General features: G+C 36.6%; 1 protein-coding gene across 1 annotated transcript; it reads left to right on the top strand.

The window, feature by feature from the left end:
* Positions 1–6,099: 6,099 nt before the first annotated feature.
* Positions 6,100–24,189, top strand: LOC125059943 (cullin-4A). The gene is made up of 13 exons (XM_047664657.1): positions 6,100–6,530; positions 6,610–6,752; positions 7,111–7,331; positions 7,920–8,108; positions 8,612–8,758; positions 9,947–10,133; positions 10,530–10,722; positions 12,365–12,666; positions 15,060–15,281; positions 16,887–16,994; positions 18,088–18,258; positions 23,220–23,372; positions 23,735–24,189. Exons 1-13 carry the CDS (start codon positions 6,281–6,283, stop codon positions 23,828–23,830), a joined length of 2,382 nt encoding a protein of 793 aa, XP_047520613.1. The 5' UTR covers positions 6,100–6,280; the 3' UTR covers positions 23,831–24,189.
* Positions 24,190–25,761: the final 1,572 nt, after the last annotated feature.

Raw genomic sequence — 25,761 nt, forward strand, 5'->3', positions numbered from 1 at the left:
GAGATTGTCCAAGATCATAACTTGTAGTCGATCATACCCAAAACCGAATCAGAGCAGCCCCCACCCGCTGTAACAAAGCACAGGCATTTGAATTGTTAAGGCATTGAAATTGAATAAATTGCCTGTGCTTTGGTACGCAAGGGTGGAGGGGCTGCATTTCCCGTAGCGCCGGAGCTGTCCAAAAAACCAATTATTATTTAGATCGGTTAGGTTAGGTTAGTATATGAATATTTGGTCGCCGAAGGCGACCAAGACGCCGAGTTGCCGAGGCTTGAATAAACAATAATTATTATTGAGGTCGGAGCTGTCCAAAAAAACAAATATTATTTAGATCGGTTAGGTTAGTATCAGTGGCGTAGCTAGGCAACCAAGGGCCCTGGGGCAAATTGAAATATGGGGCCCCCTGTTGTATAAACTGATTAGGTTTTATCAAATAAAAATATACAAATACTTTAAAAAATGCTAAGCTACTGGATAAGCAACCTGTCATATTTTTTTGAAAATGGAGAAACTTCCAAAATTTTAGTTCGATCGAGATTTCTGGTAAGGATTTAAGGGCCCCCTGAGCTTGAGGGCCCCGGGGCACTGCCCTACCTAGCCCCTAGGTAGCTACGCCACTGGTTAGTATATTCTTGGAAATCACAAACGATAAATATTAAAAGTAACAAAACACTCAACCTAGGAAGTTTTATACCTTACAAAACAATTTTTAATTAACTAAAATACCACAATGAAAATTATACGCAACCAGAAGACAATCTTTTACACAACGCCACCATAAATAACAAAAAACTCCCGCGTCTGTCACGTCCGCGCGCCAATCGCCACATTTCCGGTGTTCCCAGTTCCACTCCTCTCTGTTACCCCTCACTCGGTCCGACTTGCTCTGTGGAGATTGTTTTATAAGACGGCCGTTCCTGACAGTGCGGCGTCCTCGACCGCAGCATTACTTGCACCACTAGCATCAGAGCCATTTCTCTCTTCATTTGTTTCATCCCTTGCAACCTGCTCATTATTGTCTAATGCAGTCTCTGAAATATAGAAGGAACTTGTAAGTAATTTACTTAGTTTAGTGTTATAGCCTGAAGCATATATCCTGGATTAGAGGGATGAAAAATGACATTAATCTCTATTTCTCAATTACCAGTACTATGTGCGCAAGCGTGCACTCAAGCGCACACAGATAAGGTCTATCAAAAAGCAAAAATTACAGAATTAGATAGCTTCAGACTTAACACAAATAAAAATAAAACTCAGTATCTTGCCATACACTGTTGTAACGACAGCGGCTTCTAGTGCTCTCATAAGCGACAATTTGTTAAAACAGAGACCCATACATTTTGCATGTTCTCTAAGTGGCCTAAACACATTAGCACCAGAAAAATTTGTAACAGAGACCCATACCTTTGTATGTTCTCTATGTGGCCTAAACACATTAGCACCACAAAAATTTGTAACAGAGACCCATACCTTTATATGTTCTCTATGTGGCCTAAACACATTAGCACCACAAAAATTTGTAACAGAGACCCATACCTTTGTATGTTCTCTATGTGGCCTAAACACATTAGCACCACAAAAATTTGAAACAGAGACCCATACCTTTGCATGTTCTCTATGTGGCCTAAAAACATTAGCACCACAAAAATTTGAAACAGAGACCCATACCTTTGCATGTTCTCTATGTGGCCTAAAAACATTAGCACCACAAAAATTTGAAACAGAGACCCATACCTTTGCATGTTCTCTATGTGGTCTAAACACATTAGCACCACCGACATCACTCACCAGTCTCAAAACAAACTGAGCACGCATCCGGCGTCCACTCGCCTTGCCACAACATCATATTTTCAGCTGCAGCTTGGGTCTTTTTCCCATAGGAACCAGCTAGTAGCTCTAACTCGTAACGGTGGCACGGTAACGCGCGAATAACCTTGTAAGGCTCGCGCATGCCGGAGTCCAGTTTGCCGGTGATTTGTGCAGTCTTGCTCACAAACACAAAGTCTCCGACAGCAAAAGTGAGTGGCTGCCGTCGACCCCCGTTAACGTAGGCATCGTGGCGCTATTTATTGGTTGCAAGGAGTTCCGAAGCTCGTTGTCTGCGAAGAGTTAAAAGAGCCTCCCGATTGGGATTAGAGTTAGTAAATGCCACATCTCGCACTAACGATCTGATGACTGGAGTAACTGCGTCAATACCGACCAGTAACTGTAGTGGTAATTTCTGCGTGGTACTTTGCTTGAAGATATTCATAGTGAACTGCATCCTCCACAGCACATCGGACCATTGGGAACCTTTGTTGCCTACTTCAACACGTAGCATGTTGAGAACTGTCCTGCAGTACCGCTCCGCTTGCCCATTTTCGCGGTGCATACCAGGCGTACATTTCATCAATGTATCGAGCATCCCAAATCACTGACCCAATTTTGGAATGTAGCGCTTTCGAACATTCTAGCGTGGTCACATACTATTGTAGACGGCGTATCAAATAAGGACACCGCATTTGAAAAAACTCGTTTTAGCTCGTCAGTGTTTTGTCTGTACAGAAAGTAGCCCTCGGAGCCCTGGGAACTTTTTTTTTTTTTTACGTGCTAAACATACAAGACAATGACTTATGTACTTATTTACAAACTGTCGCAAACTAGGAAACCAAAAGTGTCTTAATATTAAGTCAGTTGTTCTGTCAGTCCCAATATGATCATGTTCATCGTGGAACACCCTCAACAAGCTGAGTCTGTGACCCTTTAGGTCGGACACAAGAGTCGCGGGTCTTCCCCAGTTGGTGTATATTTGTAGTACAACAAATCATTTTTTTATCGCATACCTAGTATCGTCAAGCTGCCCGTCTCTTAATCTAGAAATTAACTCTTGTGTCTCCACATCAGCGGTTTGAGCGATCTTCGCCTAGCTGCTCAGATTCCGAATATGAGACACATTGGCAGTGGGAAGAGGAGGATTACATTAGACATTGCATTTAAGCCCCTTTTCGATAATCTAAAGTAAAATTAAAATCTTGTAAATATACCCACCAGCGCGTAACTCGAGGCAACTGATCTTTTTTACGCTCCGTCAATTTTAATGAATTGCAATCAGTCACTATTTTAAAGGCTATACCAATTACCAATCAAATAGTGGCGGAAGTGCTGAGCGCACGTACGACAGCTAATGTCTCCAGCTCATAGCTGTGGTACCGCGACTCTGCGCCCTGGGTGGACTTACTAAAATAACCGACAACCCTCTTTCTCCCACCGGCATGTTCCTGTAACAAAATAGCACCAAGACCAATAGCACTTGCATCGGTGTGAAGTTCCGTAGGCAGCCGGGGATTGAATATCGCTAAAACCGGTTCATTTGTCAAACAGTGAATTATATAATCGCGAGCAGTATCCTGCTCAGCACCCCACAAAAATGGTAACCCTTTTCTTAACAACTTTGCTATACATGCAGTCTTAGAAGCATAACCCGATATGTAGCGACGGAAATATCCCGCTAAGCCTAGAAACTGGCGAACCTCCTTGACATTTGTGGGTTTTGGAGATCTAATAAGTGCATCGACCTTCCCCAGACTCGGCCTAACCTGACCATGACCAATCAATCGCCCCAAGTATTCAATTTCTGAGTCTAAAAAGGTAATTTTTTTTTTAAATTAATAGAAAACGAAAGCCCTGCTGTATTTAATGTCTGTAAAACTTCTTTCAACGTGTCAAGGCCTTACTCTACTGAATTTGACAGTAATAAAACGTCGTCTATATACGTAAGGGCTTTGCCAGCATCTATTAATGTTTTTAAAGTTTTGGAAATGATTCTCTGATAAACAATTGGTGCATTGGCCAACCCGTAGGGCATTTTCAAATATTCCTAATGTCCTTCAGGTGTCACAAGTAATTTTGTTATTATCAAACCTAGATGCCTCGCGGTTTCGCGTGTAAGACGGACCTGAACTACTAAAAGAACGAACGGTATTGTTAGATTGGCGGTAATCGTATTTAGGTTTTATATAAACAGATAAAAATTCAATCAAACCTTTTGAGTGTAATTTAGCATTTGCGGCCGCGGCTTTTATTTGGGGATCACTAATGCCTCTAACAACAATAGCGGTTTTCAGCTCATCAGATAAACCTTTAACGATATTAAGACGTAGCAAAGATTTACGCGCGTATTCCGCATAAGTAGAAAACTTATTAGAGTTTGTACTCATTACCTCAAATAATACAGAAGCCATGTCAACGTTACGTGGACATAACGATCTAAATTCTAGTTTAAAATTACTCCACGATCGATCATTTGTCACCCAATCGTTTAACAACAACTTCGCATCTCCTTTCAAACAACTACCTATCCGTCCTAAACATTCGTGATCATCCCAATTATTTAGAAGCCGGGCATGGTCAACCTCGTTGCACCAAACATCAAAGTCGTGTACATTTGGATCAAAAGGCGATATATAAAAGTTGTGAGACTTTGCTTTGAACAATGCAGTCAATGCTTCAACAATACCGCTCCCCTCCTCCTTTGCTTCACTGGTTTTCATATCCAGTGTGTGTGGAATACTACCCTCAATAACCTCTTCAGCCATGCCTGAGCCTGGCTTACTAGCAGAACTCTGTACAGCCAATGGAGTAGAAACTAAATGACTCCCGTTCACAGGACGCGACAGACTCACGCTATCTACGGATACAGGTAGTCTAGCTTCGATCACTTCTAATCTACTAAGAATCCTATCAAAAGCTACATAGCGTGAACTATCGCGGCGTTTACGAGAGCTATGAGGGTCGTGCGATACATCACGACGCCTGGAAGTCCGATTCCGGCGGTTTGATGAACTACTATAGAGACTTCTACCAGGCGGCGTATATCGGGAATCTACACTATCGCGACGTGCTTCGCGACAACTAGAACGCCGTTTTTCGCGACTATGCCTTTGTCCCTCGAGTCGAGACGAAAGACCAGACATTTTGCTTTTATAAGAAATAAAACTTACGGCCGAGATGAGGTTCCTCCAATACTGAACACTAATAAGTACTAAATTTAGATAACAAACGGTCTAAACGCGTGGTGATCCCACTTCTGATCTTGGAAATCACAAACGATAAATATTAAAAGTAACAAAACACTCAACCTAGGAAGTTTTATACCTTACAAAACAATTTTTAATTAACTAAAATACCACAATGAAAATTATACGCAACCAGAAGACAATCTTTTACACAACGCCACCATAAATAACAAAAAACTCCCGCGTCTGTCACGTCCGCGCGCCAATCGCCACATTTCCGGTGTTCCCAGTTCCACTCCTCTCTGTTACCCCTCACTCGGTCCGACTTGCTCTGTGGAGATTGTTTTATATGAATATTTATGAATATTTGGTATATTGGAAAACGCCGAGGCTTGAATAAAATGCCTGTTGTTAATTGTGTATTAATATTTTTTTTTACGCTGGGGCGGAGGGAGTTGTCTCCTGCAGCGCCGGAGATGTCACAGAGCTAGACCCCCTCCCACAGACCATTGTAAATAACTAAATAGCGCTATTCTAACCTCAAAACTTTAACCATGAATATCTCCATAACCATGGGGTTCCGCATGTTGGGGATGGTACAGGGGGGTAGCAGTAGACCCCCCTCTCCCCCCACCCCCAAAACCCCAAAAATCCTGTGGCTAGCTTGTAAATTTTTCCCATCGATGCATTCGAGTTACCAATTCAGTACATGACAGTGACATTAGTTGAGATAGTCAGCACATTAGATAGATGACGTTTAACAATAATTTATATAACCTTGTGACAGCTTACTTAACTCTTAAATTTGTTTAATTTAAATAAATTAAGTTGAAGCATAATACTTTAATTATATTAAGAATTGACTTTAAAATAAGAATTAAGTATTGAAACACTTTAACGAATGTGACATTTCCGTTGCGATTATCAATATAAATTTTATTTTATAAAGATTATTTTTAAATTATGTTTGTTTCACAACATTGTTTACTTCATTTTAAACAGAATTATATAATATACAAGACAAAGAAGTATAGTCGTAAACTTGGAGGTATTTATACTCTGTAGTTCGCGTCGTGTCGTTTAGCCTGGCCGAAATTCGAAAAGTCAATTGTTTAAAAAATATTCATAATAGCGACCTCTATTTCGATTTTCAAAAATGAAATAATTATTTTTAATGGTGGTTTTGCTAGGAAATATCGACTGAACGCTTTTGCTTTATAATTTCTTATACATTAAATTTTATTATATTAAATTACGTTGTGGCTGCGGCCATAATATGCTTTCTTATGTCGGAATTAGCTAAAACGCAAGATTTGGTTGAGGAGGGTGGTAATCAGTGTAGAAAACGCTCTCATACCAATAGCGAACATTGCACGAAAAAAGCAAAATTAGACGACATGAGTTCTAGTGAAAAGAAAGCAAGTTTTTCAATTTTAAATCCCAATTCAAATGGAAATAGTATAGCATTAAAACTGGCCTCGTCAATGACCAAGCCCGGGACAACTGCTAAGAAGCTGGTTATAAAGAACTTTAAAAGTGTGTTTATACTTGTGAACTGCAGACGTATTTTCATAACCTTTATGACATTTGGCTTAATAATATGCATATGTTGCAGGTAAACCGAATCTTCCAGAGAATTATCAAGAGACGACATGGAGCAAATTACGAGAGGCTGTAATCGCCATACAGACCTCAAAATCAATAGATTATTCGCTGGAAGAGCTGTACCAGGCAGTTGAAAATATGTGTAGTCATAAGGTAATCTATTTGAGATTTTCTGAATAAAGTTTTGCTATTCACCTCTTTACATTGATGCCATGGGACTGTTGAAATATTTTTAATACTGTAAATTATATTGTTCGATCAATAACATTAATTCTGGACAATTGCTTCCAAAAGTTTAAGTCACAAATAAGGGGGTTATTTAAATCCTATATCCTTATTATATACCTGAACGATCCGATGATGACAGATATTTATTTACTTCTATATTCTTAACTGTTAAACCAATAAAAAGATTAAAATCCAAATGATTGTCTAGATTTACCATAGTAAATTTTTATATCAAAAGCGATGTATGAATGTTACTCAACCCAACTTAATTTTTCACTTTTAGATGGCCTCACAGTTATATGTCAATCTTACAAATTTAGTAGAGGGACATGTGAAATCAAACATAGAACAATTTCTTTCTGAAAGCATGGATCGACAGGTGTTTTTAAAACGAATGAATGACTGCTGGAAAGCACATTGTCGTCAAATGATAATGATAAGAAGCATTTTCTTATATCTTGACCGTACCTATGTTTTGCAGAATCCCAGTATTCATTCTATTTGGTAAGTATACATACAAACTTGGTAAATTAATATAACGAATATAGTAACTTAAATTCAAAGCAAATGTGAGATCCTAGCTACTTAGTTTTTATGTTTTTTTTATATTTGATGCTGACTAGTACTTTTCTAATATTTGATGTCTTTATAGCATCAATGGGTCACATTAATTCTGTGGCCATTTCTAAGTGTAAAATTAAATTTGTGGAAACTGAGGTACAAGGGTTTTATTAGCTATTTATGTAGTCTCATTCATTGCTTTATCTAAGCTCATAAATTAGGATGAAATATTGTAAGCTTGTTTTTGCAGTCACAGATAAGTAAAATTAAAAATTACTGTCAGACTTGCTATAACAATGAAACTTCTTAATTTTGGTTGGTTTGATAGTGCCTCCTATGTAACTTTTACAAATAACCATTTATATATTGTTTCTTCTAGACAATGATCATTTTTCAAATTTCAATACTCTGTGTATACAATATTAGTATAGCATCCTTTTAGTGTTTGAAATTTGAATTCGTCGCGAAATTATATTAATCTTTACATTATGATCTTGACTCAAATCATTTATAAATTGTAATGTTTTTCAGGGATATGGGTCTAGACCTATTCCGACACCATATAGCGATGAACACATTGATCCAAACCAGGACAGTAGATGGTCTGTTGCTTCTAATAGAAAGAGAGAGAGGAGGAGATTCTGTAGACATCTCTCTACTAAAAAGCCTGCTGCGAATGCTATCTGACCTTCAGATATATCAAGATGCTTTTGAGCATAAGTAAGTTTTAATAATGTCCTATTCATATTATTTGCACCAAAATATGAGGTTAAAATATTCAAGTAAAATATCTACATACCTGTTGTTATAAGCATTAAGAATAGTGTACCGATATGAAATAAATAAGTATTTGATCTAATTACATTAAAATTATATGAGCATAGTAATCTCAAAAGAAACAAAGCAACTCCACCTGGCACTATTGGTCTATAATATGCATTACAAGATCATAAATTCATTTTAAATTTGTATTTTTTTAATGTTCTGTACTTAATACCTATATTATAATATTATATGTATTGTACATTAAATACTAATAACAATTTACCAAAATTTCAAAATATTTATCAATATTAAAATAGTAATATGAAATATTTGGCAATAACCAAGATTCTTGACGACATTTAGTGAAGCCCACTTTCTGAGCCAGTGGTAACTTGTAAAGAACATATAAAAGTCTGCTTTATCAGTACCTACAGCATATTTATTTATTTCTTCTGTAGATTCCTACAAGCAACAGAACGTCTGTATTCGGCAGAGGGTCAACGATTAATGAGGGAACTACCAGTCCCTGAATACCTTGCTCATGTAGAGAAGAGGCTTCGGGAAGAGAATGAGCGCCTATTGCACTACCTCGACCCTTGTACCAAGTAAGTTCTATTAAATTTTTAGCCCCTTTGATAAAAAATCAATTAAACTACATACTTTTAAAAAATCATCTCTTTCTTTCAAATTGCAGTTAGGCTGTGTTAAAAAGAGACAAAAGCTATTGGAACTACATAAAAAGTTATAATATTAAATTGTGTATAATCTGTGCCATGTTGATGATATCATTTAGCGCTATTCTTTCTAAATATACAATATCTGTGATTCATTTTGTAATAATATGGACTTCTACTACTAATGAAACAGTACTAATACTACTATGTTTCTTTGTTCCATTCAAATTAATATTTGGTAGGCATGTTAAATAATTGTTTACGTGCTTTACAAAAGTCAATCTGACCAGTAATATTGTAGGTAATTGAATTTGGGTGCAACCTTATTAACCCATGTACCACAAAGAACGGTTCGGTGGCCATCGATACACAATCTTATAGTAGAAGAAGTCCTGAGTACATACCTCACCCTCATACCTCATCCTTGAGTTCACACTAATTAAATTTAATAAAATTATAATGTACTAGCGGACCCGACAGACGTTGTCATGTCTTAACTATGAATATTGATTTCAAATTGGTATAATGAATTAAAAAATATTTCAGAAACAAAGTGTTTATTATTCTAATGCTTTATGTTATACAACATTCTTTATTTGTTTTTCTGGCTCGCATATCATTATATTATCAATATAATAACTCCGATCGAAGCATTTATTTTGAACGATATTCATTTTTCTTACATCCTCTGACGATATTTACAGCACGCATTCTGTCAATGTTGTGTTATGTCAAACGCCATAAGGTTACACCAAAAAGTTCGAATTGTATGGTGGTTAAGTATTCTTGAATTTTCTAATTTTCCGCGCAATTTTTTTCTTTTTTTCTTTCATAAGAACCTTCTCCTGACAATTACAAACACAACAAAAAAAAATCAGACAAATCGGTCGAGCCGTTTTCATGTGATGTCGTGACAACGGAAAACGGGTTTCATTTTTATATATATAGATTTCGAACAACCCATATAATTTTTTTTTTTAATTTATGATTGTTTAATCATGTGACACGTTAGCGCTGTCTACAGCTATATATTCTTATCCAAAGGTTTTCTATCTTCTTTGTAAAAACAAATAACAAGAAATACTTAATGTCTAATGTAAAGTTAACTTTTTTTTCCAGATGGCAATTAATTCATTCAGTAGAAAGGCAATTGCTTAGTGAACACCTAACCGGTATTCTTAGCAAGGGCTTGGAGTCTCTGATGGATGGACCCCGGTTACACGACCTAACCACACTTTATAACCTCTTCAGTAGAGTGAAAGATGGACTGACTGAACTGTGTAATCACTTCAATGCTTACATAAAGGTAGGCAAGTCTTAAAGAAAGTGTTATTGCTTATAATAAATAACAATTACTGGATTCAATTGCGTTTATTTTTTGTTATTAAAAATATAGTACTGCTCTATTTGAGTTATATATGATATACCGTATCAACATTTACTTGATATATAGTCTTCCAGAGAATTTTAAAATTAAAATCCACCACCAGAACTATATTTTATTTATTATTTAATAAGAATTGATTTTGCTTTATGAATTTATTTTTCAGTTTCAAAAGCTTTAATGATTTAAACATATATAGTCATAAACATGGCTGTGTGTTTACATATATTTGAGGTTATTCGAGGGGCTTTAATTACTAATTAAACAAAATGAACAAAGGCTTATTAATTTTGATTAAATAAATTTATATGTTTTCAGAAAAAAGGACGTACGATTGTAATAGAACCAGAGCGCGACAAGACAATGGTTGGCGAACTTCTGGAATTCAAAGAGCAGCTTGACAACATTGTGACTGGCTGCTTCCAGAGGAACGATCGCTTCCTCTACTCCATGAGGGAGGCATTCGAATTCTTTATCAACCAACGGCAGAATAAGCCTGCTGAACTTATTGGTGAGAGTCGAGAGAGCCCATTGAAAATTTAAAAATCTTAACTTTAAAAAATATGTATTATTTATCTACCATAACTAAATATTTGCTTTATTAAGGCCACGTGGTGTAGATAAACATTTTCTAAGAGGGAAACGCACTTGCATACCATGCCACCAAAAGTCACTCATAGCAGAATCTGCTATTCTGAGACTGGATGAGCAAGTCTGCGTCCTCTAATATATTAAATTTAGAAAAATAATTACAGTGACTCTAACAAAGAACTTGACAATTAAAACTAGAAAGTGAATTTAAAAAGCTGAATTTATTATAACTAAATGACAGTTGACCTTCCATTGGTTATCTTTATATATATAACTAGCTGGCCTGGCGAACATCGTACCGCCTAACAGTCGATTCTTTATTTTTTTAAATACTTATTCTGCTATTCGGGACACCGGTCTAGCTAGTAAGGTAAAAGAAAGAAAGTTGATAAGACTTCCCGGAACCCCTCCACTAACACTTGAACTTTATGATATGGTATTAAAGTTCAAATTGACTTTTAAGTATTATTACGAATATTATGTATTGGAATATAGAAAAGTGTTGTTTTTAGACTTTTTCACTCATTTTTTTAAATTTTTCTCTCCGTAAGAACCATCCTCGTACTTCAAGGAATATTATAAAAAAAGAATTGGCCAAATTGGTCCAGGCGTTGTTGAGTTATGCGCTTACCAACACATTTTGCGATTCATTTTTATATTAAAGATTCTTCTGTGAGTGTGTATGTCACTGAACTTCTCTCAAACGACTGGACCGATTTTGATGAAATTTTTTGTGTGTGTTCAAGGGGATCTGGGAATGGTTTAGATTCACAAATCAGCCCGCCAGATGGCGCTGCAGTCGGTACTTTCATACTTTGCTTTACTAATTGCTTGAAATATCATGCAGGACAACGTCTGTCGGGTCCACTAGTTTTTTATATATAATTTTGCCTTTCTGAAGGTGATTTAGCAAGTGTGACTTCTACACAGAAGTAACAACTTCTAACATATTGAAAAGCGGGAGTCAATCTTAGTGCTAAGTCTCAACTCTGAATTTCTTGGGTGTCACGGAATGACAGTGACAATTTGACAAGAAATCCTCACGTACATACATTTACATCATCACGCAACACAACGGCCGACAACGCACCCACTAAAAATGGGTGTATGGCCTGTGATGACTGCCCTTTTTGGATGTCCCGCAAGCTCGTTTGATATTATATAAAAAGCCGTATTAAAATGTATATAATATTTTTATTGATTTTTGATGATTGAAGTCATAAAATCTGATAAAAACCAAGAGGCTGATTGCGCCTTGAATAAAAAATGAGTTTTCATTGATTAAATTTTTTTTATATTATCTTTGCCTATATCGTTAGTATAATTCAAACTCAAACTCAAAATATCTTTATTCAAGTGGGTAACCAAGTACACTTTTGAATCGTCAAGTTAAATTAATCGTAAATTTGTTGTTTTTCGTTATTGTTTTTCGTTATAATATATATCATTTATGATATGATAAATATATCTGCATTAATAATAGATTTACGTCTTTATAATATTAATGCGCGGAATTATTTTATTTTGTTAGATTAAATAAAAATTATTAAATTTATTTTCAGCCAAATTCGTCGACCTAAAACTCCGCGCTGGTAACAAAGAAGCTACAGAGGAAGAACTGGAACGCTTACTCGACAAAATAATGGTTTTGTTCCGTTTTATTCACGGAAAGGATGTTTTTGAGGCGTTTTACAAGAAGGATCTGGCCAAACGACTCCTCGTTGGGAAATCCGCTTCCGTGGATGCTGAGAAATCCATGCTAAGCAAGCTCAAGCACGAATGTGGAGGCGGCTTCACTTGTAAACTAGAAGGAATGTTCAAGGATATGGAATTGTCTAAAGATATCAATGTTACGTATAAACAGGTATTTATTGCTATTCCATTTATTGATAAAATCTTGATCAATATCAAGTCTATCTAATTTACTATTAAGAACGTTTATATTATTTTTGTTTTTATTTTTGAAGTTAAACTTCTTTAGAATCGTTGTGATTTCAAACCGGATGCAACGGAAAAAGCGACAGTAAAAAGAGACAGACACATAAATTAATAGGATTTGGCGTGGGAGAGAGTGAGATAGGAGACATTATACAGTGTATAAACTTTAAATTAGTGTGTATTTGAACATTTTCTGAAATAAAAAAACAGATTTGATGAAAATTTAATAAGTAAGTCAAGTAAGTAGTAGTAAGTAAGTAGTCAAGTAATTATAAAATTAGATTATTTATCAATTTTATTTACAAATCATTAGTTATAGAAACTTTTTGAAGTGAAAACTTCGTACTACACTTAATTAAAATTTTATACACTGTATAATGCTTCCTATCTCATTTTATCCCACTTTGGATCTTGTGAATTTATTTCAAACTTTTATTATTTTAGTTTTTACCAAATTAAAGATTGATCTTAAAGTTATAAATAAAAATTTAACATTAAAATATAATTTTTTTTAAAGAAAAGATCCTACATTTAGATAGATAAAAAGTCTAATTTACATATTTTAATTATAAAAACTTTGTTTTTGAAAGTTTCACTTCTACCACGTGTGAATTGGACACATGATTTTTTTTTTACTTTATTTTAGTTATATATGTTAGTGTTATTTTCTGTTAAATTTTTATGCACTTCTTGTTCTTTACCCTCTGTAGGTGTTTATTTTTGTTTTGTCCCATACTAGGGTTGCCTGGAAGAAATGTTTGTTAGCGATAAGGCCGCCTGTTGCCTAATAACTTATGTAACCTGCTTTTTTTATATGTATATTTTTTTATAAATTAACGAAGTGTAAATAAATTAATAATTAACTATTTTCCAAAAAGATGTATGAGAAATATAGATATATATCTTTAATTAGTTAAAACAAATTTATAGATACAGTTTTCTTTAATATACATAACATTAAAATTGTTGATGGCTAGAGTTTATTTACGGATATTATATACGTAAATACGATACGTAGTATTTTTTTATATAAATTGTCTTTGCACGAAGACATCATTGAACATTACGATCTAGCCTAAAGAATAATAAGTAATTTAAAACTAACCTAATACACTAAAAACGATATTTACTTAAAAAGTGTCCAATTACACTACTTACAGTCTCTATTAAGGGGAAGACACACTGTTGTATACTATTATTTTTCCACTTGCCACTGTTTAGCGTGCACTCACACTAATGCATTAATCTATCAACGTATATTTATGGTTATAAGATCTATTCTTGATATTCTTGACATATAATTTCATGGTACTTGAGCAGTTAACAGTTTTAGCCATCTCTTAGGCTCTTTTCGAAAATCTTTTTTTTTTTAATTTGTCAATTAGTGTTTTTGTTATAGAACAGGGGGCAAACGGGCTTCATCTGATGTTTAGTGATACCGCCCATGGACACTCTCAATACCAGAGCGCTCGCGAGTGCATTGTCGGCCTTTTGTTAAGAAGTAGTAAAATTTGTCACACGAAATTAGTGATGTCTTTGTAATATTTCAGCACTTAGGGTTAGGGTAGTAGGACTCCTTTCTTCGCAATTAGACTCCTAATTGGTCCGTTGTGCGCATTGATATACAAAAAACCCAAGATGCACACTCAACGTCAAAAAAACGTCCTCAAAAAATGAGCGCAACATTCTAAATTGTGCGCTCATTTCAAATAGTCTCGCGTCTAATAAGTGGAGTCGATGTTATTTATTTGTGTTTTTTTTATAAATAAATTTATGTACTTTTGAACTTTTTTGTGTGTAGTTTTTGACAAATATATTTACGCTATATAAAGTGTAGGTCAGGAGGAGGTAGCCAATTTAACATTTTTTTTAATTTAAAGAAAAATCCTTTTAACTGGATTAAAGTTATGTATTATTATAAATTTACAACTACTTAACGTCCAACACCTTTTGTCTTCAGTCACCGTGAACACGCACGCTGTAAAGCACCCGAAAAGTCGGATAAATTTAAAATTATGTTTAATAGTTGTAAATAAAAAAGTCATGTTCGACTCCACTCAATACCTTGTCCTACCGACCACGGTCGGTCGTAAAATTTTATTGCTTTAAGTACGTATACACTGCGTTGTAATAACAACTTTAAGCAATTCGCGTAAGGTTGATTTTGCAATAATATATGCTTGTAACATATACTGTTATAGACATACTGTTATAGAAAGGGACAGAAATAGTGTTTCGGGACACTTTCGAGCGTTACTTTTATTCGAGACTGTGCATCTTGGGTTTTTTGTATATCAATGGTTGTGCGTTCTATTTCAGCACTTAGCAGCAAGCCAAGAATCGAGCAGTCTAGATCTATCAGTGTATATCCTAACCATGGGTTACTGGCCGACGTATTCGCCGGTGGAGATCCGACTTCCGGCGGAACTGACCCGGCATCAGGACCACTTCGGCAAGTTCTATCTGGCGAAGCATTCTGGACGAAAGTTGCAATGGCAACCCACGCTCGGACATTGTGTGCTGCGGGCGCATTTTACTCAGGTATTTGTCATCTATTGTCCAATTGCCCCAACATTATAACCGTAAAAACACAATTAAATTAAAACATTACCAAACTCAAACTCAAAATATCTTTATTCAAGTGGGTAACCAAGTACACTTTTGAATCGTCAAGTTAAATTAATCGTAAATTTACATTTACTACCAGTTCGCAAGTCAAGGGCGTAGAGCGGGTAAGGAGAACTGGCAAGAAACTTTCCGCCACTCTTTTTAATCGCCAAGTATTGTCATACAAATTGTTTGAACTGGAGCAATTCAATCCCAAGGATTAGGATCATTTAGTAGTCCTCAAATTTATAAAAAGCTTTGTTGATTAATTTTCGTTTCACGAGGGCTTTGAATTTATTTACCATTCTTAGTGTATGAGAAATACTCCTCGCTGTGTATTTTTTAATAAATTAATCAATTAAAAAAATGTTTCGGCAATTGAATAACCAAACTTATACGGTATCCACTAAACCATGTGGTGTTAAAAAAACCAACAATCATACACAATAAATGTCTTTATAACGTTAATTAAATCTGTGGCCATAGGTCAGAATATGATAATAGTAGTTCATGCAACTGTTATATAATAGAGGGTATTAAAACATGAGTGTAGTTTAAAATAATATTACACGAGTGTTGTAATACCTAATTATATGCAGTTGCATACACTACTTTATTTAATCTCATGGCTATTGGTTTCCAAGTCATAAGTATGACGACTCATTGGTCAAGTGGTTAGAGTACCCCTGACTGCGAATCCATGGATCCCGGGTTCGATCCCCGGCTGAGACGAACATCGATGTGATGAGCATTTGGTGTTGTGCTTAGGTCTTGGGTGTTTAAATATGTATTTATGTGTCTATCTATGTATAATATGTATGTATATCCGTTGCCTAGTACCCATAACACAAGCTTCACCGGCTTAGTATGGGACTCGGTCAATTGGTGTGAATTGTCTTTAAAAAAAAAAAGGCTTGATAACATATTTTGTCGTACGCTTTTCTTGATTTTTCTGGCAAAAGACTAAAAAAAATTCATCGGTATCGTCGGTGTTGCTTTTGCTACTAAAGTTTTATCCAACAAAATATTACTCAAATTCGTATGTACGAAATAGGGCCAATGGAAAAAGTCTGTTATTGGTCTAATGGCTCACCACAGATTATGTGTACTTAAATTGAATTGAAACCTCCTTGGTCGGGATACATTGTACTTTAATAAATTTCGAAGGCACTATTAAAATACTCGATATATGAATGAATAAACTTATCATTGTCTGATCTATGACCACAGAATATTGTTCCGTTTAATTTACATAAAAACCGGTTACGACGTTTATAAAAACTAAGTTTATTAATTAACTTATTTTTTTTTATTAGGCTGATATTATATGGCTTAAGCCTTAATTAAGTAACTAAAAAATAATTAATTCATTTAATGATTTTTTTAATTACATCAAAAGATATTTAAAACTTATTGTATGTTAAAATTCCTATATAGGAATATTATTAGTGAGATAACTATAAAAAACAAACAAAAAGTAAAAAATCTGTATATTTTTTAAAATATTATTTTGAATTAACGTATTAATTTCTTTTTCAGGGTAAAAAAGAGCTGCAGGTGTCATTGTTCCAAGCATTGGTTTTACTATTGTTCAATGATGGTGACAATCTCTCATTTGAGGATTTAAAGGCGAACACCAATATTGAGGTAATATTCGTAATCATTTGTTTATTTAAAAACAAATACACTTATTAATCCTTACACAGAAATAATACATACATATGAACAGGTTCTGAAATAATACATAAATTTTTATTTATCATAATAATTTTTTAATGAACTATAAAACTCGGCCGGTTGTTCACTAGTGGAATTTTGAAGTGCAGTGTTAGGTGAAGGCAAATATCTAGAGATCGTTGACATGTGTCGGGCCGTTCAAGTATTACGTGAGCACTATAGGGGTCTTTGATTTTATTATTTGGTGATTACGTCAACAGTAACTATTTACTTTTTAACATATATTGTCTATGGGAGCGTTCAAGTATTACGTAACGAATTTTGAGAGGGGGGGTCCTTTTGTAAAACGTTACGATGCGGGGCGGGGATTAAATTACGCGTTATTGTAATTATTTTTTTCCACTTACACCACATAATAGTACTAAAGAGTCACTAGGTGGTCACGAAACGTTTTACTATTTCTACATAGTTGCTCCCCTCACACTTTGAAATCAATTATTTTAAAGCAAAGGTTTTAATTTTTGGTTTAATTTTTTTTATTCGTATAAACATACCTACTTGGACTTTAAAAAAAAATAAAAGGGTTCGTGTACTTATGTACGCGCGTAAGAAGTTATACTTCTTTGGCATTATAAAAATAGTTTTTGATATTTAATTATTTGCATGTAGCAAATAATTAAATAATCAAAGACTGGAAAAGGAGTCATTATAGTCAATAAAGTTCAGTTTACATTTGAAAAATTTAATAAATATTTATTATTTCTTACATTAAGTGTAACAAAAATTCTATTATTATTCGAATGTTGTTTTTAATTTATGTCCAATGTAGCATCTTCCGTGGGCAACTTCATTCTGTTAATTTTGTGTCACGGTGCGCGCGCATCGTAAAATTTCACTCTCATCAATTTTTCATAAAGCGCCTAAAGAAGTATAACTTCAAAAATTTAACCATCGATGAAGATGTTTGTTGTGTGCTTGTCGCATCAAATCTTGTGTTTTATTTTTCTTGTATATTTTCTTGTTTATTTATAAATAAATAGTAAATACATATTTTTTATTTCAGGAAGGGGAACTCCGTCGTACGCTGCAGTCTCTGGCGTGTGGCAAAGCGCGAGTGCTTTGCAAATCGCCTCGCGGAAGGGAAGTGGCCGACACCGACACCTTCACCTTCAACGGGGACTTCGTCAATAAGCTGTTCCGCATCAAGATTAACCAGATACAGATGAAGGAGACGGTAATTACCCCTTCTTATCTCAAAAATCACTTCAAATTCTTAGGTCCTTCTAACTATATGTTACGCTCTTCTAATAGATGTTTATTGGAAATTCCATCCCACACTTCATCCTTCTTAGGCAATTCATTTACGATCTCCGCCATTAAGTTGTGGAATACGCAGCCCGTACGATTGGCTACCTCTCTGTCATCTTTTAAAACTCTTCTGCATAATCATTTCTTTACCCTTAACCTTACCTATCTTCATCAATCGTGACTTGTATAAATCTTATGTTTCCTTTTACATCACTATTTGCTGTTCATGTATTTGTAAGATTAGCTTTTAAGTTTTTAGTTTGTTATTAATTTTTTTTTTATTACTTAAGATTAAGGATTCTGCACTTTCACGCACGCATCATGTTTCTTTTGTTTTTAGTTTTTCTCTTAACTAGGGTTGCCTGGAAGAAATCGCTTATTAGCGATAAGGCCGCCCGGTGCATCCATTATAATTTTTATGTATTGTATTTCTTCTATTTGCAACGAAGTGTAAATAAATAAAATAAATAAATAATTATTCAACCAACCTACCTCCCACTGAGACTAAATGTTTTTGGAAAATAATGTGGAGGAAAGTTCGAGCGCGTAATTTTAGGATCAACAGATTCCCATCCTCGTCACCGATTACTTAATTAAATCAACACACACGAATTGAGAAGCTCTTTATTTTAAGTGAATACACATTTGAGTAGATAGTTCTTTAAAACTTAAGACCACTCAACACAACACAAATTCCCTAAAGAACTTTCTCCCAAACCGGGTAGTGGCCGACTGGGATAGGCTTCCGGAAAGTGTGATCAGTGGTGATCTGTGAACACCTATAATAATAGATTGGATAAGTTTCTCCAAATTTCATAATATACGCGCATCAGCTTATTTTAAGCTGCCAGTGTGTTAATTAAATAATAATTTTCCTAGTGGGAGTGCCATGCTGTTGCCTTCGGGCTTCAGCCAAATGGGCAGGCACGACCGGGGCAGTACCACTGTCTCTTAGAAAACCGGCGTGAAGTGATGCAATAGGCTCGCCTTATTGTACTCGCGTTTCGTGCGGTGAGAGAGACTCCCGGAGGGAGGTCTAGGTCCCATAGCGGAAATACCGAAACTGACCGACTCATTGAGCACATCCAAATGGCTACAGATTCCCTGCTCGAAAGGGTTCCTACCGCTGAAATCGTGATACTTGGCGATTTTAACGCCCACCATGCCGATTGGCTCGGCTCTGAAACCACCGATCACGCGGGAAGATCCTTTCACGACTTTGTTTTAGCCTACGACCTGACACAAATGGTCCCTGCGATTACGCGAATACCAGATGTCGATGGTCATAAACCTTCTTTGTTGGACCTTCTGCTGACTTCACATCCGGAGAATTATCAAGTCTCTGTTGACCCGCCATTAGGTTCATCAGATCATTGTGTGGTCCGGAGTACTGTGCCATCTACGCGCCCTTCACGGTCCCGCTTTATGGGTTGTCGCCGTATCTGGCACTATAAGTCAGCAGATTGGGACGGGATGCGGTCTTTCTTTGCGTCCTACCCTTGGGGGCCTATGTGCTTTTCGCCGGAAGCACCAGATTCCGTCGCCGCCTCTGTCGCCGAAGTGGTTCTGCAGGGCATGGAACTCTTTATTCCATTTTCTGCGGTGCCGATCGGTGGCAAGTCTCAGCCCTGGTTTAAACGTTCTTGCAAGGCGGCCTCGCGTCGAAAGCGAGAATGCTTTAAGGCATGGGCGGAAGCGGCGAAATCTCGTGATGCCAATACCAGCGAACTTAAAACAGCATATAACTCAGCCTCCAGGTCCTTCAAACGGGAAATCACTAAGGCAAAGTCAGAGCACATTGCCAGATTTGGCGAGAGATTGGCCCAACTCCCTTCAGGGACTCGAGCCTTCTGGTCTCTCGCCAAAGCTGTCCAAGGGAATTTTTGTCAGCCCTCCATTCCGCCACTGACAGGGAGGATGACTCTCTGGCCCACACTGCGAAGGAGAAGGCCGACCTTTTGGGCTGTCTCTTCGCGTCCAACTCGACTTTGGATGACAGAGGGAGATCACCACCGACCATTTCGCGGTGTGATTCTTCGATGCCGGAAATCACATTCCAGCAACGTGCCGTGCGCAAAGCACTATCTTCCTTGGACATTCATAAGTCGAGCGGGCCGGATGGTATCCCCCCAATTGTGCTGCGTACTTGTGCTCCTGAGTTGGCTCCGGTCTTAACGCGCCTTTTCCGGTACCTGTACTTACTCGGCACTGTCCCGAAATGCTGGAAGACCGCTTCGATACATCCGATCCCAAAAAAAGGCGATCGCTCTGATCCGTCCAACTATCGCCCAATAGCTATAACCTCCTTGTTCTCCAAAATAATGGAAACCATTATTAATAGCCAGCTCTTGAGGTATCTAGAGGGCCACCAGTTGATTAGCGATTCTCAGTACGGCTTTCGTCGTGGTCGCTCAAGCTGGTGACCTCCTTGTATACCTTACACATAGGTGGGCAGAGGCAATTGAGTCCAAGGGGGAGGCGCTGGCGGTAAGTTTGGACATAGCGAAAGCCTTCGATCGGGTGTGGCACAGAGCACTGCTCTCGAAGCTTCCAGCCTATGGGCTACCCGAGAAATTATGCGATTGGATCTCCAGCTTTCTGGCCGATCGGAGCATCAAGGTCGTCATCGACGGAGCATGTTCCGACCTTAAACCCGTGAACGCTGGGGTCCCACAAGGCTGTGTTCTATCCCCGACCCTGTTTCTTCTGCATATCAATGATATGTTGCAACTTAGCAACATTCATTGCTATGCGGATGACAGCACTGGGGATACTTTTTACACTGGCCGGGCAGGTATTTCTCGGGCAGTTGTCGATGAGTACCGGAACAAACTTGTGTCTGAAGTCGAAACTCTACTATGTGGAGGCCCAGACTGGGGCAGACTAAACCTAGTCCAATTTAACCCCAAGAAGTACAAGTTTGCGCGTTTTCCGCTAAAAAAACACCCTTTGTCGCCACTCCTCTTTTCGAAAACACTCTTCTTAAAGCCACAGCCAGCATTGGAATACTTGGCGTTGACATATCGAACGACGTTCAGTTTCGCGGTCACTTGGAGGGAAAGGCTAAATTAGCCTCCAAAAAGCTTGGTGTGCTCAGCAAGGCGAGGCGGTACTTCACTCCGGGCCACCGCATGCAACTATATAAAGCGCAAATTCGGCCCCACATGGAGTACTGCTCTTACCTCTGGGCGGGGGCTCCCCAGTACCAGCTCCTTCCACTTGACCGTATACAACGCAGAGCGGTTCGAATCGTCGACGACCAATCCCTCTCCGAGCGGCTTGATCCTTTGGGTTGCGTAGAGATGTGGGGTCACTCTGCATCTTCTACCGCATTTACCATGGAGAGTGTTCAGAGGAGTTGTTCGGATTAATACCTGCAGCTGAATTTCATCATCGGACGTCGAGACAGAATACGAAATTCCACCCGTATCACCTCGACGTCCGCCGTTCCACAACTGAGCGTTTTTCAAGGCAGTTTTTGCCGCGCACCACCACTATGTGGAACCAGCTGCCCACTGAGGTATTTCCGAACCAATTCGACTTAGGGTCCTTCAAGAAAAGAGCGTACCGATTCCTGAAAGGCCGGCAACGCACTCGCGAGCCCTCTGGCATTGAGAGTGTCCATGGGCGGCGGTATCACTTAACATCAGGTGAGCCTCCTGCCTGTTTGCCCCCTGTTTTATAAAAAAAAAAAAATAATAATAATAACACGGGTTACGCGTTCAAACATGTTGACTAAATGCATGTTGTAAAATAAATGTATTACCTTGTGTGTAAAGCATAAAATTAAGCTTCAATCCCAACGAAGTCGGTACAACACTAATCATATACGTCGACCTAATACGGTCGCAAAATTATAACTTACTAGCTGGCCTGGCGAACATCGTACCGCCTAACAGTCGATTCTTTAATTTTTTTTTAATACTTATTCTGCTATTCGGGACACCGGTTTAGCTAAGATAAAAAAAGAAAGTTGATAAGACAACAAATACATTATGTCAAAAAATTTACCTTCCCGGAACCCCTCCACTAACACTTGAACTTTATGATGTAGTTTTAAAGTTCAAATTGCCTTTAAATATTATTACGAATATTTTGTATAGGAATATAGAAAAGTGTTGTTTTTAGACTTTTTCACTCAATTTTTTTAAATTTTTCTCTCCGTGAGAACCATCCTCGTACTTCAAGGAATATTATAAAAAAATAATCAGACAAATCGGTCAAGCCGTTTTCATGTTATGTCGTGACAACGGAAAACGGGTTTCATTTTTATAAAATAGATTACGGAGCTAATGTCGACGCATTTTAAACTGAGTCGAGCAATAAATGTCACTGACTCCTAATGTGCACGCAATGCAACCCGTTATCGATAGCTACCTGCGCACGCACTCTTGACTCCTGATTGGTCGTACGAGTAAGGGTTATTGTTTTTCTATAAATATAATATTTTGATAATCACATTCATTACTTAGGCTTCGTTACGAAATACGTACAATGGAGAATATATTTTCTAACCGTTATCGATATGCACCTCCACAATTCTTACGCACATCACTACGTCTCCATAAGAACTGTAAGGGCGAGCGAGACAGACAGAAAAATATGATTTAACTATGCTATGCTGTAACTATCCTCGAAAATGCATTTCGTTTTCAATCATTGTCTATGTGTGGGTAATATGGGTAAAAAAGTAAATAGTTATCCCCCTCCCCCTCCCTCTATCTTGCTTACGTAATACTTGAACGGTCCCTTAGGAGGAGTATAGGCACAGAAAGCTGAATTTCTATTTTAAAAATATTAATTTTTTTCGAACTATGTTCGATAGTCACCAATTTATTTTGTTACGGAATGGCCTTTCGTCTAAACCCAATATTTGGATAATTCCAGACCGAAGAACAAAAAGCGACGGAGGAGAGAGTATTCCAGGATCGACAGCACCAGATCGACTGCGCCATTGTTCGTGTCATGAAAATGAGGAAAGCGCTTTCTCATAATCTCCTCCTTTCGGAACTGTATAATCTGCTCAAATTTCCCGTTAAGGTAAGTCGAAAATTTCATCATAAAGTCTTTGAGACAGACTTCAAAAAATACTATATATTATGTCGCAGTAAAGTAGTTAGTTAATTTCTGATAAAGAATGTTTCGTTCAGTTACTTGTCTGCCGGAACTTTAGCGACTTGATTGAATATCGATCTTTAATTAAATGTAGTAAAAAAACTAGATATTCAATGTGTGGATATACCTATATGTTTTTGGACATTTTTTTAGTTAAATATAATAATAATATTTTAAAAACGCAGATACAAAAGATTTTATTGTTTCAATTGGGAGGATTGAAAGAAATGGCCACCGGACCAGTGTTTTAAGTAAGAAAAATATGAAAACAGATTTTTTTTTTCTAGCCGGCTGATTACAAGAAACGTATTGAATCGCTCATCGACAGAGATTATATGGAGAGAGACAAAGACAACCCCAACCAATACAACTACGTTGCCTAACTTCGCCTACCCTTTATACGACCAGATTATCATTACATCAATTTTTTCCTACCCTCATTACGTCCCCGAACAATTTTTGACAAATTCGTGGGAAATTACAAATATTAAAATTTTAATAACCAATTCCAACGTGTATAGTTAAGCGGAAAGTGGTCATACTCTAATTTTGTTGGAATTTTTTACATAATCCGTGGTTGTTATTCAACTTCCTGATAAAAATGCTTCAATAAATATTTGATAGAAATTTTAACTGAAGTATGTTTGACTTTTAAAGATGCTTATTCATTCACTCATTGTCATCTCTATTTATTAAAATAGTAAACGGAGGGGTGGCAAAATATAAAAGTATGTATTTATAATTTTGTGTTTTATTTATGACCTTGTAACATACATTTTATATGCGTGGATTTTGTATATATTAAAGAATGTATCAAAATTGTGTATACAAATCATCGGACGTAAGCAAAATACGAAACTTAAACCGTATCATCTCTACGTCCGTCGTTAAGCGTTTTTATGGCAGTTGTTGCCGCGCACCACCACTGTGCAACCTGCTGCCAACTCATGTATTTCCGAAGCAATTCTACTTAGGGTCCTTCAAGAAAAGTACCACTTCTTAAAAGGCCGGCAACGCACACGCAAGCTCTCTGGCATTAAGTGTTCATAAGCGGCGGTAACACTTAATATCAAATGAGCCTCCTGCCGTTTGCCCGTTCTATAAAAATAATAATAAAAGATGTCTCAACTTTAATCGATATTTGTAAGATACAGAAGAGATTTTTTTTTAATATTTCATTTTTAATCACTTATCGCAATAGAGCGATGTTTTAATTTGCTAAACCTGCGTATCTATTTATTGATAAGGTAAATAAGGTCCGCAAATTAGTCTGCACTGGACGGGCAAACGCTGGACAATCGAACTGGAACCACCTTTCTCTTGAAATATCAATGGATACAACTAAAATTTCAGATACATTGTTATTTTGTTACGTTCTGGTAATTTTCTCTATTGTAAGTTCCCGGACAAAATTTAAAAATGTTAAGCGTTGGGTATCGATAAGAGATACACAAAATATAATAAATGTTTATTGTTGATAGTTTTCGTAAATATTTTATTTACTATAGCGAGTTTGAAAAGATCTGCTCGAATAATGAAACATGTCCTAAACTTAAAATAATGAAAAGCTCTTGTTTAAAACAAAAAAAGGGATTTTCTCAGCACTAGTATAGGCACTTTAAGTGATTTAATTGTTTTTACTCTCACGTTTTCATTAATTTTAAATTATCTAAAGTTTTTGTTAAATACAGGAAAGTTTGACATTAATTCATTTATAAGGCTTTAGCATACTAACATTGGGGGAAAATAAATAATTAGACATGTGTAACTATTTTTATTTCCTAATAATTGTTTTAACAAATATTCGCCGATTTTATAACTACATACTAAGCAATAATTTATTCGATTTCTATTTACATAGGAAGAAGATTTATAAATTATATTAAAATGAGGTTTCATTCATCACATTGAGCAATTTAAAAATCTACTGCACCGGATTTAAAAATATATTTAATTCCGATAAAGCATTTATTTTAATTTACATTTATACCATGACCGTGCAATAATTGTATCAGAAGCGACCATCAAAGGGACTATGTTTTAACAGCGTCTTATCATTGTTTATTTTTGTGACTAGCATCCCCGTATCATACGTTAGCTAGGGAGCTGCCAAGCAAAATATCCATATGCTTTGCTCATGTGGCACACTATTAAGGACCACGTTTGCCACCATGGTAGCTTTGCGTTGTAAATTGACAGCGCTTTAAAAATGTTAAAAAATCCGTATATTACATATATCATTTGCTCGTGTCTGCCTTAAAGGGGCCATTAAAGTATTACGTAAGCAGATTTATAATTTAACTAGCTGACCCGG

Source organism: Pieris napi, chromosome 20 (genome assembly GCF_905475465.1).
Source record: "Pieris napi chromosome 20, ilPieNapi1.2, whole genome shotgun sequence".
NCBI lineage: Eukaryota > Metazoa > Arthropoda > Insecta > Lepidoptera > Pieridae > Pieris > Pieris napi.

What these genes read in the sequence shown, in the direction of transcription:
- LOC125059943 (XM_047664657.1), top strand. Translation starts at nt 6,281, where the DNA reads ATGTCGGAATTAGCTAAAACGCAAGATTTGGTTGAGGAGGGTGGTAAT. An exon ending in TACCTCGACCCTTGTACCAA is followed by an intron (nt 8,759 to 9,946) that starts GTAAGTTCTATT and finishes TTTTTTTTCCAG; the next exon opens with ATGGCAATTAATTCATTCAG. An exon ending in ACTTCAATGCTTACATAAAG is followed by an intron (nt 10,134 to 10,529) that starts GTAGGCAAGTCT and finishes ATATGTTTTCAG; the next exon opens with AAAAAAGGACGTACGATTGT.